Genomic DNA, 21,637 nt, shown 5'->3' with positions numbered 1-21,637 from the left:
TCAATGTCCGTGTTATTGGCCTTCAGTGCTACAGTTTTCTTTTTATTTTTCTCACATGCATCAAGATTTCTTTGATTCACCCCTTGCTCATAAGTAATGAGTGATCCAAGTAAATTATTAACTAATAAAGTATTTAAATCTTTAGATTCAATAATTGTAGTGAACTTAGCATCAAAAGAAGAAGGAAAGCATCTCAAAATTTTATTTACTCTTTCAGAATTAGTTAGCTCTCTTCCTAAAGCATGTAATGAGGTGACAATTTGAGTAAACCTATTATACATATTAGAAATTGATTCAAAAGGTTTCATATGAAAAATTTCGTAGTCATGCAATAAAATATTCAATCTAGGTTGCTTAACTTTATTGGTTCCTTCATAAGTAATGCAAAATCTATCTCAGATTTCTTTACCAGTTGCACAAGTTGAAACACACATATAATCTTCACATTTTAAAGCACAGTAAAAATAATTCAAACATTTTGCATTAAGTTGTGCTAACTCTCTTTCATTAAAAGTCCATTTACTAAAAGGAAGTTCATATTTAATGCCATTAATTTCATGAGAAGGAGGTGTATAACTATCCTTAACAAGCATCCACATATGATAATCAATTGATTGTAAAATGTAGACATACGAGTTTTTCGAAAATCAAAAGGAATATTATCAAACAAAGATGGTCTTGTAATAGAATATCCTTCAATTATATTACAATTAACAAAGTTAGCCATTGATCAAAATTCAAAAGTTTTCAAAATCTCAATTTTATGAATTCCTCTTTGATACCACTTGAAAGTTCGACAGGGATGTTAAGCATTAATGAACTAGCCCCAAGGCAAACCAAGAAGGGTGTGAATTAGCATTTTAAAAAAAAAAATTCAGTCAAAAACACAATCCTAAATAAAACAAATATTCACTATAAAAAATAAAGAACGGAAATTAAATGCAGAAGCAGTAATAAAGAACATAAAAATTTATAGTGGTTTGGTCAACTCAACCTATATCCACTCCCTAGAGGCACCCTCCATATATTGTACTGAACTCAGTGTCTCTCCTTTTGCCCCACATCAAAGCGGAGAAGCCTTTACAAACCTCCTTTCCACCAACCCAGGTGAGACAAAGAACCCAACTCCTTTTGCTTTCTCTAGAAGTAGGTAGAGAACCCAATGCCTTTTGCTTCCTCCTAAAGAAGGTAGAGAACCTTTATCAGATGTTGAAGTAGACCTCCCTAGAACCCCCAAGGAACTAAAGATGATGATTGGAGAAGATGACGATGGATCCTTACTTGGAGTAACTTTTGTAAAACCCTTCACAAACTCCCCCTCATAAGATCCTCTCTCTCTCCATTGCACTTCCTCTCCTCTTGGCTCTCTCAGGTCAGAATAGCAGCAAAAGATATTCTTTTAAAAGGAATAAGAGGTCCTAAATAAAAGAGCTTTGGAATAGCTCTTAATTGAAACAAATTGACTTTGTCATATAGGATAATATCAATATCGTCCTATACGATTAGTACAAATTAAGCTCAATCAGCCAGGTTGATTTTGGATGATCAGATGGTTTTTATTCATATCGTCAAGGACAATAGTATATCATCATGTATGATTAGTACAAACCATAGAATATCATCCAGAATATCACATTAAATAGGTGTCTATATGATAGAAAAATAGTTTGTTCATCTAGGACGATCTCACGATCATCCCAGATGATTAGTTTAAATTATTTGCATATCATCTAGAACATCACCCTGAATAGAAGCTGGTTGATGTTTGATCATCTAAGAGAAACTAAGGTTTTTGAATGGATCATCATGATTGATCCTGTGATCATCCAGGATGATATGATCAAGTAATCAAATCTTAATTACTTTCCTTAATTACCAAATTAATTTTTGCATGATTATGTTGCATCATCTAGGGTAATGTCCAAAAATAAAAGCTACCTAAATAGATCTGATGGCTAATTCTTTCTAATTTGAGCCTATCATCCCTGTCGATACAAATATCATCTAAGATAATGAGCTTAATGATGGCTTCCTTAACCAGGATGCCCTAATTAGGGGTTCTATTTTTAAATGATCATCTAGGCTGATTTTGGGATCGTCCCATACAATGTGACCAAATATAGTAAACTCTAAAAATAGTGAAAAAAAATTCCCCCAAGTATATGTGTTTAAGGTTACTTAACATCAGGAATGACATCATTTATAATTGACTCAAGAAAAGAAAAAGATTTCAAGCTAACTCAGTCCTAGTCTACCCAATGTTGAGTTGGTTCAAATTGTTATTTGATTCTTGTGGACCTAAAATGTTAATAGGCAAGGCAGTCGTAGAGAAACATAAGTATTTGCTATCATCAAAATTATATTTCCTAAAAATTGTTTTGTAATATTTTTTGCTACGGGAGTGTGAAAGGTTTATAAGATTACTCAAAGGTATGGATCTCTATATGATTTGTGTTTTTCACTCTTCATCTTGTCTTTCTAGACTGCTCGTGAGAAGATCTTTAAAGAAGATCCGGTTCTCTACCGACACTTATAGAGTGTGAATAGTCGAAGGATCTCTTCCTACACTTGGAGGGTATAAAAGGATGATAATTCTTTGCCGACACTTAGAGAGTGTGAACAGCCAAAGGTACTCTTCCTACACTTGGAGGGTGTGAAAGGATGAAGCATCTCTACCTACACTTAGAGGGTGTGAAAGGATGACAACTCTCTGCCACACTGGGGATTGGTGGAAGAGAGTTTCATAAAGGTTTCTCTGCCTTGTTGTGTGGGCAAAAGGAGAGTAATATTAGAAATAGTGCAATACCAAAAGAAGGAGTCTTCAGGGAGTGGATGTAGGCCGTGTTTGATCAAACCACTACAAATCCTTATGTCATTTAAATTTTTGCTGCCGACATTCTAGTGAGAGAGAGCTTCATTTTAGTTTGATTGTTTCGATCCCTTTGATCCCGTTTGGCTTGAATGGTGGTGAGAGTTTCTGGTCATCCACTAATGATGATCGAAAAACCTCCACTCCTTACTCTGCAAGGTGTCCTAATGATTCATATCATTGTGGATCCAAAAGCTTGAGTTTTACAAATTGGGATGGCTTGTTTAAATAGAGACATTTGATTATCAATGAAGGTCAGTTGTTCATGAAGCAAGATCCTATTTTAGTGATTGGTAAAGGGAAGGATTCATTTGTCCATTCAACTCAGATCAGAAATATTTGGAAGGAGATGGTAAATGATGCAGATGTATCTTCTTCGATTGGCTTAAATTTGAAAGCAAACAGATTTACATTTGTTCCTGAAAATGAGCTGGATTTTCAGGATCTTTCAAAATTGAATTCTGAGATGATGATTCAAGACAAAGAGGCTATTGTTGAAGTGAAAATTGAACCTGATGGAATTTTGAAAGAAGCGGTACATGTCAAGGATGCTGCTCTAAATGGGAAAAATTTGAAATTTGGTCCAGAAAATTATTGGTTATCAAGTAACCATATTAAACAAAGTCATGTGGAAATAGTTCATGATGAGGAGGATGATGCAAATGTTGTCAAGTTGAATATGGAGAAGGTAAGTGACAATGTCAAACTTCTCCAAAAATCTCTTGTAGTGAAAGTATTTGGAAAAGAAATTCATTTTTCTATTTGTTGCATTGAGTTGAGGTAACAATGGAATAGATTTGGATCTTTCCATCTTACTTAATTGCATTTAGATTGGATTTTATGTTCTTTCTAATCTTCTCAAATAATGGAAGAAGTTTTAAGTGGAGGCCATTGGTTTGTGGGTGGACACATAATTGGGGTGGATAAATGGTCACCTCAATTTTCACCTACATCACTTAAAGGTTTATCATCACCAATCTGGAATTGGTTGCCTCATCTTCCTTTACATTGTTGGGATGAAGATAATGTTACAAAGATTGTTTCAAAAATTGGTGTTCCATTATTTTTGGGTGGCAAAATGTTTAAATAGGGGAGATAAGAATTTGCAAGAGCTTATGCTCATATTAACCTATATTCTAAACAAGCTTCTGGTGTTCGGATTGAAAGTCTTTTTGGAAAATTTTTCCAAAAAGTGGAGTACGAGAAAACCTCATCTTTATGTTTTAAATGCGGAAAGATAGATGAGATAAGATTTAGATGCATATGGAAGCTATAAATGAAGATCAAAATAAAAATCTTAAGGAAGCATTGAAGGAAGGGAACAAAGATTTGGGGAAATAAGAATTAGATAAGGATCATTCAAGAGAATATGGTCCTTGGTTACATGTGAAATTTAAAAATAAAAAAAGGAATAAGTTTCATAATCAAAATTCTATGGTTGGCCCTGCAGTTAGAAATCGTGCTCATCGTTATATGGGAAAAGGAAATAATTTTGATTTGCTTTCACATGAGGTTGAGAACAGATTGGAAGTGGATGCTTCAGAAAATCATGTCGAGAAGAAGATATCAAATTCTATGAATGATAATATAGAAGGGAATGGACATACTTCAGAACATCCTTCAGAAGATCAAATAGGAAATATTTCAGAGAGAAAAATAGTTTCTTAAGTTGAAGGTTATAAAGAAATACTTGTTGATGATGTTGTTAATGTTTCTAATCAGCTAATTAGCGGTAAGACTGGGCAACACTATGAAGATGGTATGGTGGATAATACTACAAATGCTTTTCATCATAAGGATATCCCTAAAAACAAGTTGGATTCTATAATTTCAGTTGATAGAATTGGTAGAATATCTAATTCTAAATCTGAAACCAGATAATATTCTGTTGAGAAGGTATGTAGTCCTTTATCTAAATCTAGTAAAGTAAAGTCTGGAGATGAATTATTTGAAGACGGTAAATTCTAACTACTCTTTAAATCATCCCTTATGAAGAAAAAAGTTAATAAAGATACAAGATTGTTTGGTCCTATTAAAGGAAGTATTAGAGGAAGAAAGATGGACAATCTTGGTGGCAGCATTTTAGCCACAACTTTATTTAAACAATAAAATGTTTGATGAAAGGAAAGTTTAAGTTTGATCGGTGGAGAGGTGGAAGATGGTGGAGCTTCTTAAAGACATGCCTTGTGGAGATGTCAATATCATAGGATATATCTTGACGATTTTCTATTTTCATAGACTCATTTCTTTTAATTTGTATAGCAATATTTCTTTTTCTTTTTTAAATTTGAGCATAAGGTGGTATTTGGAAAAAGGATTTAGAATAATGGAAATTAAGATCTACTCTATATATTATTTTTTACTCAATTGGGAATTTTGGGATACTAATCAACCCTTTGGGTTGTTGTTTAATCTTTGGTATCCCCTCCACCCCTATGGGTTTCAAATGATTAGTAAAGGGACTTATTTTCATTATGAAATTTCCCCTTTTTTTAATAGTTACATTGTTCTTAAATTTTTTGCTAATATGACCTCCTTTTACTTTGTTTTAAAGGAAGTGTCTAGTTGTTTTAGTTGCATTTAATAATTTCCTTTTTTAAAATTTTAATGCTATATGCATTTTATCAAAATGGAAAAAAAAAACTTCAATTAACTTGCTACGAATCGTCAATTGGTTACAATTTTTTTTTCCCAGAGAATTTTTTAAAATACCAATTCACCCTCCCTCTTAGTTTGCCTTGGGATATTAACTTAGGTTTAACAACCTATTCAAGATTCAATAGAAGTATGTTAATGACATTCTAAAGGAGTATGAAATGGATAAACCTAAACAAGTTAGTACACCTATGAGTTCCTTAGTTCAGTTGGATAAGGATCCAAATGGAAAATCTATTGATCAAAAGAAATTTAGGGGGAATAATGTGATGTTTACTTTACTTGACTGCTAGAATACCTGATATTATGTTTAGTATTTGTTTGTATGCTAGATTTTAATCAGATCCAAAAGAATCACATTTCACAGTAGCAAAAAAGATTTTGTGATATTTCTTGGGAATTCAAAACTTAGGGATTTGGTATCCTAAGTTTAGCACTTCATTTGAAATAATTGGATATTCAAATTTGGACTTTGTAGGTTGTAGTGTTGACAGAAAGAGTATACAAGGAACTTATCAATTTATCAAAAATTCTTTATATTTTTTTGTCCAGTAGATAACAAAATTCTCTAGCGCTATCAACTGCTGAAGCTGAATATATTACCTTAGAGAAGTTTTGTGGCACAAGTTCTTTGGTTGAAACAACAGTTCATTTACTTAGGATTTACAATTGGCATAATTCCAATTTATTGTGATAATATTAGTACCATTTATTTTTCAAAAAATCATATTCAACGTTCTTGAACCAAACATATAGACATAAGACATCATTTCATTAAGGATCATGTATCTAAAGGAAAAATTGAATTGAACCATATTTACTTTAAAAATCAACTTGCAAATATTTTTACAAAACCACTATCCTTTAATACTTTTAGCACATTAAGAACCAAGCTTGGTGTGATTGATCTTAATGCTTAATTAAAATTTTTTGCAAACTTGATATGTACTTTTGTGTGTTTTCTGTTTTTGTATTTAATGTACATGTTTATGTAAGTGTTTTTCTCTTTTAATTTTATGTTTTGTGTGATTTTGAAATGTTATCAAAAATCAAATTTCTTATTTCTTATCAATCGTGCAAATTTTTCTAATGTTTTATTTGTACTGTATAAAATTATTTTCATCATATACGAATTCTATAGCATGTAAATCATTGTTTTGGACTGATCACATAAAGTTTTAATTTTTCAATACATATTATACTGTACGATATTTATATCATCCCGGATAATCTGCATTACTTCAACTGTACGTATTTAGATGGTTATAAGGGCATAATCAGTTATTATAACTGATTGTACGTATAAACTTTTGGTTCATACATCTGAACCACATGTCATTTGACGTGGGGGACGAACCTAACCTTCTTTAAAATGATCTTAAATAATTGATCGTCCCGGATGAACACCTATTCATCTGTACAACATCTGGTCAAAAAGCCTGTATAAAAGGATGCTTTGTAACTTGCATGATTATGAAAAGTCATTTCATTTTGAACGTATTCGTTCATACATACGAAATTTATTTTTTCACGTACATACCATCAATCGTACTAAACAAAACCTTTTTGTATACATGAAAGATCATTTTTCTTTAAATAGGAGGGCTTTAGAATTCATTTTCATTTACTTCTATAGCCTCTTCCAATCCTTCTCAGCTTAGCAATGGCAAGTTCTAGCAAGCGTGGTAGAGTAACTAAGGGATCATCTTCCGTGAGTGGAGATGACAACATTTTATCTATGACAAATGAGGATTCTTTCCATAGGTTTGTCTCTGCTAAAGTTACTCCTTCTAAAATACTACTTCAATAGGATATCCTCTTCCAAGTGATGCCTCTTTTCGCCACCACTCAATTTGCATTCATGCATATAATAAAGAAACCTTTCACTATTTTCTAGAAAATATGTCTTTTAGTTATGATGAGAGTAAGATCATATCTTATGTTTTTAAGAAAAAGGTAGAAATCATAAAGGAAGATTTGGGAACCATTTTGCATTTAAGAACTCAAGGAGTTTGAGCCCACACAATGACTTCAAAATCTAATTTTGGCTGGTTCAAAATAAATAAAGTTCTTAGAGAAATTATGCAAGTAAGTCATTTGCCTATGGTCTATACTTTAAACCAAAATGCAAGGGTGCATGTCCTTAGAACTTATGTTATTCCTAAAGCTAGTGACCGCATTAACATTACTCTTCTTCTATCCACTGTTACCTATCTTATCATGAATAGACAACCTATAGCTGAAACCCAACTTATTCTTGATTATATTCATGGCCTTTCTGAAATTGGGCATGTCTCTCATAAGAGGAAGAAGAACATTGCATTAGGACACCTATTGACCTATATCCTAGAGAATAAGCACAATCTTATTCATCCTAAGCCTCTACTTGAATTGCCTATCTACTTCACTGATGCTTTATTTTGAGCACTTTTGGGAAATGTAACAATACAAGTGAGGATTTTGAGGGAGAAGGGGTAGTACCAGCACTTGCACTAGCGTCTGCTCATGGACCTGATTTTTAGGAGATGGTACAGTGATTTGACTGATAAGAGAGGCATTTTGATCAATGCTTTGATCAAATTTAAACTTACCTAAACTAGCAGGATGTCAATACCAGCAAGACATGGGATGGATTTGTGGACAGTTTGAATATGTGAACACTAATGTAGCTATGATGAATAGCTATTTTCCTATCTTCACCTAGCCTCTTCCTCCAGACTAGGGGCCCTCAGATTTCTAGATGTACTTCTTGTGTGTTGTCTTTGTCAGTCCTTTCAGATGTGTTTATCTTTGGGATATTTTTTATGCTATGTGTACTTGCCTTGTTTTAGATCTTTGATGTTATTATGTAATCTTATTTTGAGATATATGAAATTGATATCAGATGTGATTTATTGTATTAGATCTTCATATTAATATCAATAAAAAATTGCCCTATTTTATTTAGTTGATTTTGTTCTTTATTTGAAATGTTAGTTTGTTTAAATGATAATCCTAACTTAATTGATCTAAATAGGGTTATAGTATGAATAATAATAAAAAAAATTAATTTTATTATGAAATATAATTTTTCAAAAATATAAGTTAATTTATAACTCGATGAAGTTAAGGCTATCAATCCCATGTTCTTTTTAGGTATACATAATTTTAATACTATTATTGCAATTTTGATGTCTTATTGTTTTTTATTCTCAATTCAATATAATTATCTTTGTACTTAGAGAAATTGAAGTTTTTTAGATTATTGATATTAGAAAGATCAATTAAAAAAAAGGAGAAATGTATATGTGTATAAAAATTGAAAGAGTGTGCAATAGTTTGCAAATAAAAAAGAAGCATAAAATTAGCCCAAATACAAAAAGATGCACAAAGTGTGCTACAAATATTTGAAAACATGCGCAATGTCGCCAAACCAGTGTATTGATAATGTTATTTTTTCTATCTTTTAATCTTCATATTCAAATCAATCTAATGTTCAATTAAATATTTTATTGTAAATTGAATTTAATTAATCTTTATTTCATCACATTTGCAATAATTCTCCTCATCTAATTGTCTAGAATATTTCATGACCTTGATATATGTTATATTTTAATTTAAATGTTTTGAATCTTTAGTTTTATCTAATGGATATTAATCTTGTTATTTTAATTATAATTTTATCACTTTCAAGATCAATTATTAAAGGTTTCTCATATGTCTTCTTTCATTCTTTTTTCTTTCTCTTCTTCCTTCATTTTGTTGTTGTAAAAAAGGGGAGAAATATTGTTTGTTTGTATTTAATTTTTACACATTTTTTTTAGTTTGGTTTGTTAGTGTTATTTTGTTTTGGTTTGTAAGTGTTGCTTTATTTTTTTGTTTGAAGTGTTTTGTGTGAGTTTATGAAAAATTAAAAAATAATTGAATTATTGTTAAAAATTAGTGTTGCTTTATTTTTCTATTTGAAATGTTTTGTGTGAGTTTATGAAAAATTAAAAATAAAAAAAAAATTGATTTGTTCTTAAAAGAAATTCCCTTATATTCACATGCTTATTCATTTAGGGGGAGTTATGGAGAAATTTAGGGCATTCAATTTTATTCAAATAATAATTATTTTGTCCTCATAAAAAATGAGGAGATTGTTGAGATAGTTGCTACTTAGTTCTTGCCGGTTTGATATTCTTGCAACTTGCATGTTTTTTATTATTCCAAATATTACTACTTTGATTATTATTTCTCCTAACATATTTTGGAAGAATATTATTTTTCTCTTGTGTTTACTAATATTTCAAGGAAATTATATTATAGATTGTTGAAGACTTTAAATCAAGATCTATTTAGATTTATTATAATTGAAGTCTATATTTTCAATTTTATTGAGTATGAGAGTGTGTGATTGTAATTGAGTAACTGAGCAGATACACACACCAGAGGAGAGTTTAAATATCACATTTTTTATATTGATCGTAATAAACGATATCCATTCATACGGAATGATCAGATCAGTTATCTTTCCCAAATATAAGTCAAAATAGTAGAAATGAAAATTTTTGTCAAGTATAGATCGTATTGTACGAACCTAGTTCATACATGCTTTCACGAGTATGAAATTGATGGGTCTATTCTTGCTTAAAAATATTTTTTCTAAGCAAGGATTGTACGAGATGATCATAGTTCGTACATGCTTTCATGAGTATAAAACTGATAGGATTGTTCTCGCTCAAAAATATTTTTTTTAAGTGTGGATTATACTGTACAAACCCAATTCGAACATGCCTTCCAAAGTATGAAATTGTGAGGTCCCATTTCGTCCTAACGTTTCATTCAGAAAAATTTGAAAAATTTTATAATTGATCGTATCGGATGATGATGTCATCATACGTACGCCATCTAGAGTACAAAATATTGTGGTTCCTTTTCGTACAGATGATTTTTAAAAATTTTTGAACTCTTCATCCTGGATGAACTTGGTTCATACTGGATGATGATTGGGTATGAAATGATTTTGAACTAATTCATAATATGTTTGTACGCAACAGTATTTGAACTATTCATATGTATGAAATCTGATTATACTATACAATCGTTTACCCTAAAAAATATAATATTCAGTTTTCTTGATAATTTTTTGTGACTTTTGTATGAAAGGATAACTAAAAACAGACGTAAAAAGTTTTATCTTCGTGATTTTTCAAGGGCAATTGAAAGAGAGAGTGTGAGAGAGTGTTTTAGAGAGATTTCTTGCTAGTGGAGTGTGAGGGATTTACAAGGTTACTCAAAGGTAAGGATCTCTATTTGATTTATATTTTTCATTCATTCTCTTATCTTTCTAGATTGCTCGTGAGAAGATCTTTGAAGAAGATCCAGTTCTCTATGAACACTTGGAGGGTGTGAAAGGATAAAGGTTCTCTGCCTACACTTGGAGGGTGTGAAAGGATGAAAGTTCTCTGCCTACACTTGGAAGGTATGAAAGAATGAAGGTTCTCTGCCTACACTTGGAGAGTGTGAAAGAACGACGGTTCTCTACCGACACTTGGAGAGTTTGAAAGGATGATGGTTCTCTACCACACCGGGGATTGGTGGAAGAGATTTTTTTATAAAAGCTTCTCCGCCTTACTATGGGGGAAAAAGGAGAGTCACATTGGTAATAGTGCAATACCTGAAGATGGAGTCTGCAGGTAGTGGATGTATATCGTGTTTGATCGAACCACTATGAATTTATATGTTATTTAAATTTATGTATTTTATTTACTACAAGTTTTTTTTCTATGGTTTAAAAGTTTTTTTTTTAAATTTTAATTAATTTGCTTCATAAATCAATAATTTTAATTTTTAAATCCAAGAGATTTTTTAAATTATAAATTCATCCCACCTCTTGGTTAGCCTTGGGACATTAATTTAGGATTAACAACGTAATCTATATTCAATAAGAATCAACAGTATCCACACTTCCTTTTTTAAAATATCTCTCAACTAAGAAAGTGTTTAACCTCTCATACCAAGCCCTAGGTGCCTGTTTCAATACATATAATGCCTTTTTTAATATATAAACATGATTTGGATATTTTGATTTATCAAAACTTGGAGGTTGTTCAACATAAACATCCTCTTGAATCACCCCATTCAAAAAGGCACATTTAACATCCATTTGATAATCTCAACAATCAACCTGAGGATAACTAAATGGCTTTGAAAGAGAGAGAAGCACCACAATTTGAGGAAGGATTTGGAGGAAGATTTCAGCTACAACCTTTGTAAATTAAGGATGGTGGCCAGTCATCCTTGGATGACCGGAACACCAAAACTCTTAGATCTACCGCGCGTCCAACTTTGATGGATACAAAAGGTAGTTTCACATTCAATCGCAGCTTTTCTAGTTTTTTTAACTCGCCTCTAGTGATTAGAGAGGGAGGTTCATTCTCTAAGAAAATTTCTTTGATGGAGATTGGTAAAGAAAAGAAGTAATGGAGAATTTGAAAAGTAAGTTTTTTTCATCTTTGCCAGTTTTATCCCTAAGAGCAAATGATTTGGAGGCTTCTACTTCAAGTGTCATCAATCACAATTTAAATAATTCTAATGTGTGGATTAGAAAACCACACATTAAAATTATCTTTCATAAAATGCAAGAGGAGAATAAAGATACTAATGTGGTTAAACTTGACTTGGAAAATGAAAAATCCAATGTTCTTGTTTTAAGAAATTCATTAGTAGTGAAGATCCTTTGCAAAAACTTTGCTTTTTCAAATTGTGCTTTTGAATTAAGGAGGCAATGGGGTAAATATGGAGGATTTCATATTACCTCTCTTGGAGTAAATTGGATCCTGTGTTTTTTTCAATCAAATGAAGCAATGGAGGAAGTTCTAAATGGAGGTCCATGGTATGTGGGTGGTTTCGTCATTGGACTAGATAAATGGACTCCAAATTTCTCACCCTTTTCATTGGATGGAATTTTTGCTCCCATTTGGGTTCGTCTCCCTTACTTGCCATTACATCGCTGGGATGAAACCAATATTACAAAAATTGTTTCAATGATCGGGACTCCTTTATTATTGGATGGGAAAATGTTTAGATGGGGGAGAAGGGAATTCACAAAAGCATGTGTTCGGGTAAAATTGAACTCGAAACTCCCGAGTTGTACTTGGGTTGAAAGTATTCATGGCAGATTTTATCAAAAATTTGAATTTGAAAATTTATCTTCTATTTTTTTTCAAATGTGGAAGAATTGGACATAAAGATATTATATGTCCAAATGGTTTTCAAAATCTGGATTTGATTGATAAGGAAGCTCCCAAAGATCTGTTACCATCTGAAGGTGGTTCTTATGGACCTTAGATGCATGTCAAATTGAAATCTAAGAAAAATGTTAAGAAGAATTCTTCTATTCCAGATCATCGGAAATTCTATGGAGGATCAATTTCAGATCTTCTTCCAATGAAGTTGGCTCTAACAAAAACTGTTGAAATTAAGCGAAGAGATGATGTTGCAGTTAGAATCAATTCAACGTTGGTGGTTGAGCCAGTTATAGATCAATTTACTAATTCTGTAAACAAAATATCTAGAGATTTGAATGATGAAATTACTGCAATTAATTTGGAGGTTCCAATTGTTGAGGACGATTCCACTAGAGATCAAAATTGCATTGCTGAAATTTCAGGATTTCAAAATTTAACTTTTGAAATCCCACAAATCATGAAAGCAGATAAGGTAGTTCAGGAGCCGAAGCCAATTTTATCTCCATCAAATCCAACTGGACTTATGAAGAACATAAGCAAGGAGGTTGCTGCTATTCCAGTGGATAATCAAAATTTTGCTAAAAATTTGGAAAATCTGGTTTTATCTCCAACAATTCCAGCTGATCAGATGGACGGGATAATTGAATTTGAAAATGCTGTTATTCCAGCAGATCAATTAGCTGGAAATTTCAAAATTCAAAACCCAATTATATTGGAGGCAGTTGAGAAGTTAGAGAAAGAGCAGTATTCGATATTTACTCCTTCTAAGGCAATAAATAAGTCTGAAATATCTGCATCTATTGATGGAATACGAGATGGCTTTTCTAATACCATCTCTCCTTCTTCTACTATCAGCCTAAAAAAGTAGGAAAATAACTACTCACTTTCCAGATCTACGTTTATGCTATTATATTTGGTTCTTCTAATAAAAACCTATATCATGAATTATTTAAGATAATGTGAAAGGAGATTGAGATGAGCATGATAGGAGAACACAACTACTTTCTTAGATTTAATATACGGTAGAAGGATGGTGGATTTTTTCTTAGTCAATCAAAATACATTAAGGACATTCTTAAGAAATATGAAATGAATAAAGATATAGATAATAACACTCCCATTAGTTCAACAGTTCAGTTGGATAAGGAATCAAGTGGAAATTCCATTAATCCAAAGAAATATTGAGGAATAATTTGATCACTTTTTTACTTAACTTCTAGTCGACCTGATATTATGTTTAGTGATTGACTTTGCACTAGATTTCAAGCTGATAAAATAGAATCCCACTTGATTGACATTAAGAGAATATTTAGATATCTCATAGTAACCCAAAACATGGGAATACAGTATCCTAGACAGAACACTATGCTTGTAATCATATGATATTTTGATTTAGAAATTGCTAGTTTTAGGGTTGATAGGAAAAGCACTTTTGAAACTTTCCAATTCATAGGATAATCTTTAGTCTTCTTATCTAGTCAGAAATAGAATTCAATAGCTCTTTCCATTGTAGTAGATGAATACATAGCCTTAAGAAGTTTTGTGGCTCAGGTCCTTTTATTAAAGAAACAAATTTTTGATTTAGGACTACCTTTAGACACCCTTTTAATCTTACATGATAACAATAGTGCAATCTATATTTCAAATAGTCCAATCAAACACTTCAAGGACAAACACATAGACATAACACACCATTTCATTAGGGACCATGTCACCGAAGAAGACAAAGATCTACATCATGTAGCGACAAAAAATTAGGTTGCAGACATATTTACCAAACCTATGGATTTTGACATATTCAGTACCATAAGAACCATATTAGGTGTCATGAATATTCATGTGTGGACCGAATGCTTTGAATAACTAAAATTTGATTGTTGTATTTTCTAGTTCTATCTTTTAGGGTTTTATGTTTTTTCTTTAAGTATTTTTATTTCTTTTAAAATTTAAGAATTTGATCTCTACTCACTTCATTAGTTGAACTCTTTTATAATTTGAAATTCATGGTTTTTGGTTCATCACTTTGCAATGTTATTCTCGTAGATATTATTTTGAAACATAGTATGCAAAGATCACATTTCCTCTCTAATATTTTTTCTTAATTAGATTTTTATTTAAATAAGACTTTTACCTATAAGGAGCCTGAGATAGGGTTGATAAAATTCAAATTTCTAACCTTTCTGTATCTTAGTTGTGTCAATGAATTTCTTACTGAGTATTTGCTCTTAATATAAGATTAAATTTTCATTTAATGCAAGTGATCATTTCTTTAAAATTTTTTTATGTGTATTTTCCATTTATTGCTTGATTTCTATTATGTTTTATTTTTCTTTTTATTATGATTTTATTTATTTTCCTTCCTAGAGCTTTCCAGGTCATTCATAGCCATATCTAATTTTTGCTCAGATTATACAATACAATCTACATTATACTGTGTGATTTTAAAAACTATCACTACAGATCCAACCATAAGGGATCCAATGACTCATATTCTCAATTATTAGTGATTGCAATGTATAAACACTTACTTTGTATTATATGATCCATGTGGTTGTAGCTTTTGGATGAAATTAATTTGGCAGGTATGATATTAAATAACATACCATACTCATACTGTATGAACTCTTATTCATATTGTACGATCATCATAGTTAATAATCATCCATATTAATACCTCGAGATAAACACATTGTCTTTAATCGTCTAGTATAATCTTGATCATAGTGCATGATGAGACCAACTTTTTGACTAAATAATATTGGACAAATTTATTAGAGAATATCAACCAATACAATTTAACATTCTACTACACAATCTAGCTAAGTCTTTATACACAATTCAAATCTCATGCTTATTCTTCACTCCAATCCTTTCAACTCTCCTCCTCTCTTACTTGAGTTTAATTTCATGGCAATAGATGGTAGGAAGCGTTTACAAGTACTCTTGGGAGTTCCCCGTGATGTCAAATTAATCCTAATTTTGCTGAGGATGCTGAAGAAAGAGGCCTACCATCACTATAATAAAGATCGAATTATTGCCTCTAAAGTCATCAAATAATAGGATCTAAATTTTCAAGTACTACCTTTTTTTGCCCATATCACTCTTACCTTTATTTTTAATGTAGCCTTTCCATTTAATTTTTAATTGGTTTTAAAATTTTTTGTAAACCTAAGAATTAATAGCGAGGGTATTGCCCTCCAATCTTATTTTAGTAAGAGGCTAGTAGAGATTAACTACCAAAACTTCCATGACTTTCTTTAGATTTCCACTACTTAAAGAAAAGTTCATGTTATAGATGTAAATACAAATTTTGTTTGGACCTTTACCAATACATACTCTTAGCTACATGTTATAAAATTTGATACTCTAATTTAGGATGCCTGCATTATCCAACACATACTTAAAATCGCTATCATTCCTAAAGTTTTTTTTTTTTTTTTTTAAGGAAATGCAATCAGCATTTAAAATTAAAAAGCAACTAAGGCCTAGATATAAACTAAAAGGTAGCGGACTCCAAAAAACATTCCTCCTTTACAAGTTTAACAAAGGACGAAGGAAGAGAGTTTCACAAAAAATGTACCAAATAAAATCATAAGAAAATGATAGGTTAGCAAAAAAATTAGCTATCCTATTACATTTCCTACAAATACATTTAAAAATGACATTATTCCCATACCTCAAACATAAGAAGTCTTCATCTCCATTGTCTCCAAGTTTCTTCTTTTCTTTGTTGTATATATTGAGAAGAAATTGAATAAAATTCTTATTGTATCCCTCTATGATAACACCTTTGGCATTATCCAAACAATTATGCAATAGATCTTTTAAAGAGTTGAAAGAATAAAGTTCCAGTTGTGCTATATCCCAATGCATCACATAGAATCCAAAAGCACGAATAAATCTTCCTCTATGGTCTCTAACAATTCCTCCAATGCTCGCTCCATAGTTTCTCCTCAATGCAGCGTCAATGTTAATCTTGTACCACTCGGTTGGTGGAGGATGCCAAAAATCTGTAGACAATCCATTGGATTGAATAGCATCCCAGTTTTCCAAGAGCACTTTGTGTCTTTTATCCAACGCCACAATGCTAATTACATTTGCAGCCAATATTGAATCATTGTCTTCTTTTTTACCATGCCTTTTTTTATTTCTATCATTCCATGAAATCCATATCATGGTGAAATAAATCTTTACTATTAACGGATTCTTCTCATACAAAAATTGTAACTCATTCATACATTGCTGAAAAGAATCAAAGAAGGGAATATGAAAACCCCATTCCCGAAGAGTTTAAATAATTCTTAACAACTTTGGACATTTAGTAGTGACATGGTCTAGATTCTCCACTTCTCCACATCCTTTAGGACACAAATTATTATTATATAATCTCCTTTTCATCATAAAATCTACTGTTGGAATAGCATTTTTGCAAACTCTCCAAGTAAATAATTCCACCCGTGCATACAATTTCATCTTATGAATCCATAAGTAAGAATTTCCATCATCCATCCTCACCGTCTCTTCTTAAATCAATGCAACAATTGATTTCCCAGGGAACTTGTATTTAAGATCCATAAAATCTTCCTCTTCTTCTTGATGTATTTGAATGTTACTTATTACATTAACCAAGTCTTCACCGACAAAAAGAAGAAGTTTATCAATGTTCCATCTGCCTTCAAGAATGAAATAATCCAGAGTGATGTTATCCTCTTTAAAAGAAGCTACAAATGTTGGCCATTTGAGTAAGCTTTTGTCAAAAATCCAAACATCCTTCAATACATTAATATGAGTCCCTTTCACCACATTCCATCTGATAATATTCTTCCTAGATTTCCATCCACTAGAAATAATCTTCCATGCCAAAGAACCTCCTTTAATAACATCTTTCTTCCACCAGTGTTCACCGTATTTGATCACGAGATTTCTATTTAAGAAGGAGTTTGGGTTGGTAACCAGATTCCATAAAAATTTAGCTCTCAATGTTTCAACACTGCAAATAGCTGAATGGATACCCCAACCACCGGATGTTCTTGGTTTGCAAAGTTCTTCCCAAGCTACATAGTGCATCCCCTGTTTACCGTCTTGATTATTCCAAATGAAATTCTTGCAGGATTTCTAAAATTCCCTCAGCACACTTAAAGGAATAATGGAATGAGAAATTAAATATAATGGCAGATTACAAAAAACTGAATTTGCAAACACAAGTTTTCCAACTAGAGAAATATATCTATTTCCCCAAGCATTTAAAATCTTCAAGGATTTATCCAATAGAAATTGAAAATATGACTTTTTCAATCTTCTTAAAGCCAACTTTGTTCCCAAATATTCAAGCTCCTCTACCACCTTTATCTTCATGATTCTTGCAATTTTCTTCTTCCTTCTTCTTTCCAAAGTCTTGCTAATAATCATGGCAGATTTTTTGAGGTTTAGTCTTTGTCCAGTCCATCCACAATAATTTCTCAAAATGCACTTCGTCTCCTTAATGATTATAATCTTAGCATTAGACAATAACAGGACATCATCTGCATAAAGCAAATGAGATATCTTCTGACCTCTAGAAGCAACTTTAAGGCCTAATTTCTTCCCCTCTTGAGCAAGGACATTAGTTAATAATTGGGAACAAATGATAAAAAGAAAAGGGGATAATGGAAATCCCTGACGGAAACCACTCCGCCCCTCAATCCACTTGGATAAGCCTCCATTTAAGATAATTGAAAATCTAGGCTCCACAATGCACTCCATGATCAGCTTCATGAATCTCACGAGAAAACCCAGTTTTCTCATCATCTCCTCAAGAGTATTCCAACACATGCTGTCGTAGGCTTGCTCCATGTCTAGTTTAATAGCCACCAAACCTTTTTTAGATTTAGAAATCCTGATTTTATTGACCAATTCCTGTACCAGCAATAAATGATCTAAAATGCTCCTCCCCTTTAAGAAAGCAACCTGCTCTTCTGATAGGACGGAAACCTGTTCAATAAAACCTGTGGAATAACAACCAAAAGCCTGTTCAAGAGCCAGTAATAACTTTTGGAATAACAACCAAAAGCCTGTTCAATAAAACCTTAGCAACTACTTTATAAATGGAGTTGCACAAGCTGATAGGACGGAAACCTCCAGGAGTTAAAGGACTAGTAATTTTCGGTATCAAGACAATAAGAGTTTCTTTCCAATTACTACACATTTTTCTTGAATCAAAAAATTCCCTAACAGCTTTACAAACATCAATACCAATAATGCTCCAGTAATTTTTAAGAAAAGAATACGTAATACCATCAGATCCCCGAGATTTGTTATTGCCAAGTCCTTTGATAACTTCCAGAATTTCCACATCTCAGATTTTCTCCTCCAAGATTCTTCTATCAGCATCATCCAGAATAGCTAGTGGGTTTGGCCAATTATCAATGCAGCAAGTCCTCTGTTTCCATTTATTTTGGAAAAACTGGAAAAACACCTTATGCATCTCTTCGGGTTCTTCAGTGATCACACCCCCAGCATCTTTAATTTGAGAAATTCTTTTTCCATTTCTTCTTGTGTTGGCAAAAGAATGAAAAAATTTAGAATTAGTGTCACCTTCTTCTATCCCCTTAGCATTTGGTCTTTGTCTCCACCATGTATTAAGCCTTGAAAGTACTGAATTAAGCTCTTTAACTTTTGATCTCAGCATCCAAAGTTTTTCTTCAGTAAGCCATCCAACCGAAGCCTCTCCTTCTTGAATCAGAGAGATTTCTTCTTTTAATTTCTCCTTGTCCAAAGAAAAGTCCCTAATCCTTGCCTTGCTCCAATAAAACAAATCCTTCAAAGCTTTCTTGCACTTCTTATTGAGAATCTCCATATCACTACCTTGGAATGCATTCCTCCAAACTCTTGCAATAATGAGAGAAGAAGCTTTGTAAGAAATCCACACATCTTCAAATTTAAGCATCCCATTCTTTTTATAAGAATTATAAAAAATCATCAAGACTATAGGACAATGATCCGATGCTACTCTAGCAAGGTGTCTCACCACAGCTACATTAACTCTATTGATGGCTATAGAGTTAAGCAAACATATGTCCAGTCTCTCAAGAATACGATCTCCTCCTGTTTTATTGTTACACCACATGAATCTTTGACCAACAAATCCCACATCATGGAGGTCACTCATATTTAAGAAATCAGCCATCTCTATTGGACCTTGAGAAAAAAAAAATTTCCTTCCACCCCTCTTTTCTTCTTGAGATAAGATGCAATTAAAGTCTCCCCCAAAAATGAAAGGAACCTTTCTAATGGAAACCTTCTGTAAACTCCTCCAAAAATCTCTCCTCTTTACAACATCCTTGTTGCCATATATAGTAGCAATCATCCACACTCCTTTATTGAAGACATTGAGATCTCCAAAAATACACTGATTTTCTTCCTTTAAAACTGAGAAAGAAGCTAAATCAGACCTCCACAATACCATAATTCCTCCAGATAGGCCATCAGATGGAATGAGATAGAAATCCCAATCAGCTCCCATAATCTTCTCAAAGGAAACTTTATCAAATGCATTGATCTTAGTTTCCACCAACCCCATACCATGGTATTTAATCACCTCCTTAAGATATAGAGAGGCCTCTTTCTTCTTGGACCCTTTACAATTCCAAAAACCTATGGAATTCATTGATACAACTTAGGAGATGCCGCCCCTTCCTTCCTTCTGTTACCACCACCATCAAAATTCCTCCCTCTCGGAATGTTTTTTATGGGACTAAGAGATTTTAGCTCTTTTGCTAATTTCATCTTGTTAGACTCCCGGTTAGAACTTTTAACTCTTCCCAAAGTGCTAACAGAAATATTACTATCAACATTTTCAACTATGTTCGACCTCACTCTTATACCATCACAGTTTTCCTCAATTTTTTCCAAATAATTATCCACATCTAACATTTCTTCATTAATCATATTTTCACTGACCGAATTCAAAATATCAAATTTATTATCAGAATTTGATATGTTAGGAATAACAGTTACAAAGGTCTTACGCGTAGAAGCTTCATGATCTTCCTCAACATTTTTTGAAAAATCTTCTCTCTCCACAGTATCAGCTCCAATATTTGTATCATTTTGTTGATCCATTTCTAAAACCAATTCTCCTTCTTCTAACTGTTCTTCATTGCCCAGGTCAGCTAACTCTGTGATGGCAGAGTCTTTCTTCGCTTCATCTCAACCCGAATCTTCTTTCTGAGCTGCTTTTTAATTTCCATTCTTCTTAACATATATAGCTTTGCTGGATTTCACCACATTGCTTCTTTGAACAAGCCTTCTTCCTTTCTTGTTGTTCATGAGAATCCAAGTACCATATGATGGTTCATCAACTTTATATTGCATATTTCTTCCTTCATCAGCTTCTTTATTGTTACTATCAACAATCTTCACTTCATTGGTTTTGCTTCTATTTTTTCCACATTCATCCTTCAAGTGCCCAATCAAACCACATTCCAAGCAAAGGTTTGCCACTTTCTCATATTCAACTTTTTGAAAGAACCTTCCCGAAATGCTATCCATCCAAATTCCCAAAGGAAGAGGTTGATCAAGCTTCACCCGTACACAAACTCTAGCGAACTCCCTCCTTCCCCATTGGAATAAATTCCCATCCATCATTAATGGGATACCAATTCAAGAAGCAATCCTTGCTATGTTAACTTCTTTTGAGTCTAGTAAATAGGTTGTTAGACCTAAGTTAATGTCCCAAGGCTACCAAGAGGGGGGGTGAATTGGTAGTTTAAAAATTTCGACCCTCTTTGAAAAAGTGTTGAACCGAAATGAAAATATTTTTTATTAAGTTTTTATAAAAAAACGTTTTTCAACCACAGAGTTTTTAAACCAAAAATAAAATGCGGAAAAAATAAAAACAGTAAAGTAAATGACACCAGATTTA

General features: G+C 32.4%; 1 protein-coding gene across 1 annotated transcript; it reads right to left on the bottom strand.

The window, feature by feature from the left end:
* Window positions 1-19,069: 19,069 nt before the first annotated feature.
* LOC114578775 lies at window positions 19,070-20,835 on the bottom strand. The gene is made up of 3 exons (XM_028692241.1): window positions 20,742-20,835; window positions 19,786-20,349; window positions 19,070-19,644 (listed from the first exon to the last, which is right to left on the bottom strand). The coding sequence occupies exons 1-3, from the start codon at window positions 20,833-20,835 to the stop codon at window positions 19,070-19,072; spliced, it is 1,233 nt and encodes a 410-aa protein (XP_028548074.1).
* Window positions 20,836-21,637: the final 802 nt, after the last annotated feature.

Source organism: Dendrobium catenatum, unplaced genomic scaffold (assembly GCF_001605985.2).
Source record: "Dendrobium catenatum unplaced genomic scaffold, ASM160598v2 original_scaffold_151067, whole genome shotgun sequence".
In the NCBI taxonomy this organism is placed as follows: Eukaryota; Viridiplantae; Streptophyta; class Magnoliopsida; order Asparagales; family Orchidaceae; genus Dendrobium; species Dendrobium catenatum.
The sequence above is the reverse complement of the archived record's forward strand: the minus strand, read 5'-3'. Positions and strand labels throughout refer to the sequence as shown.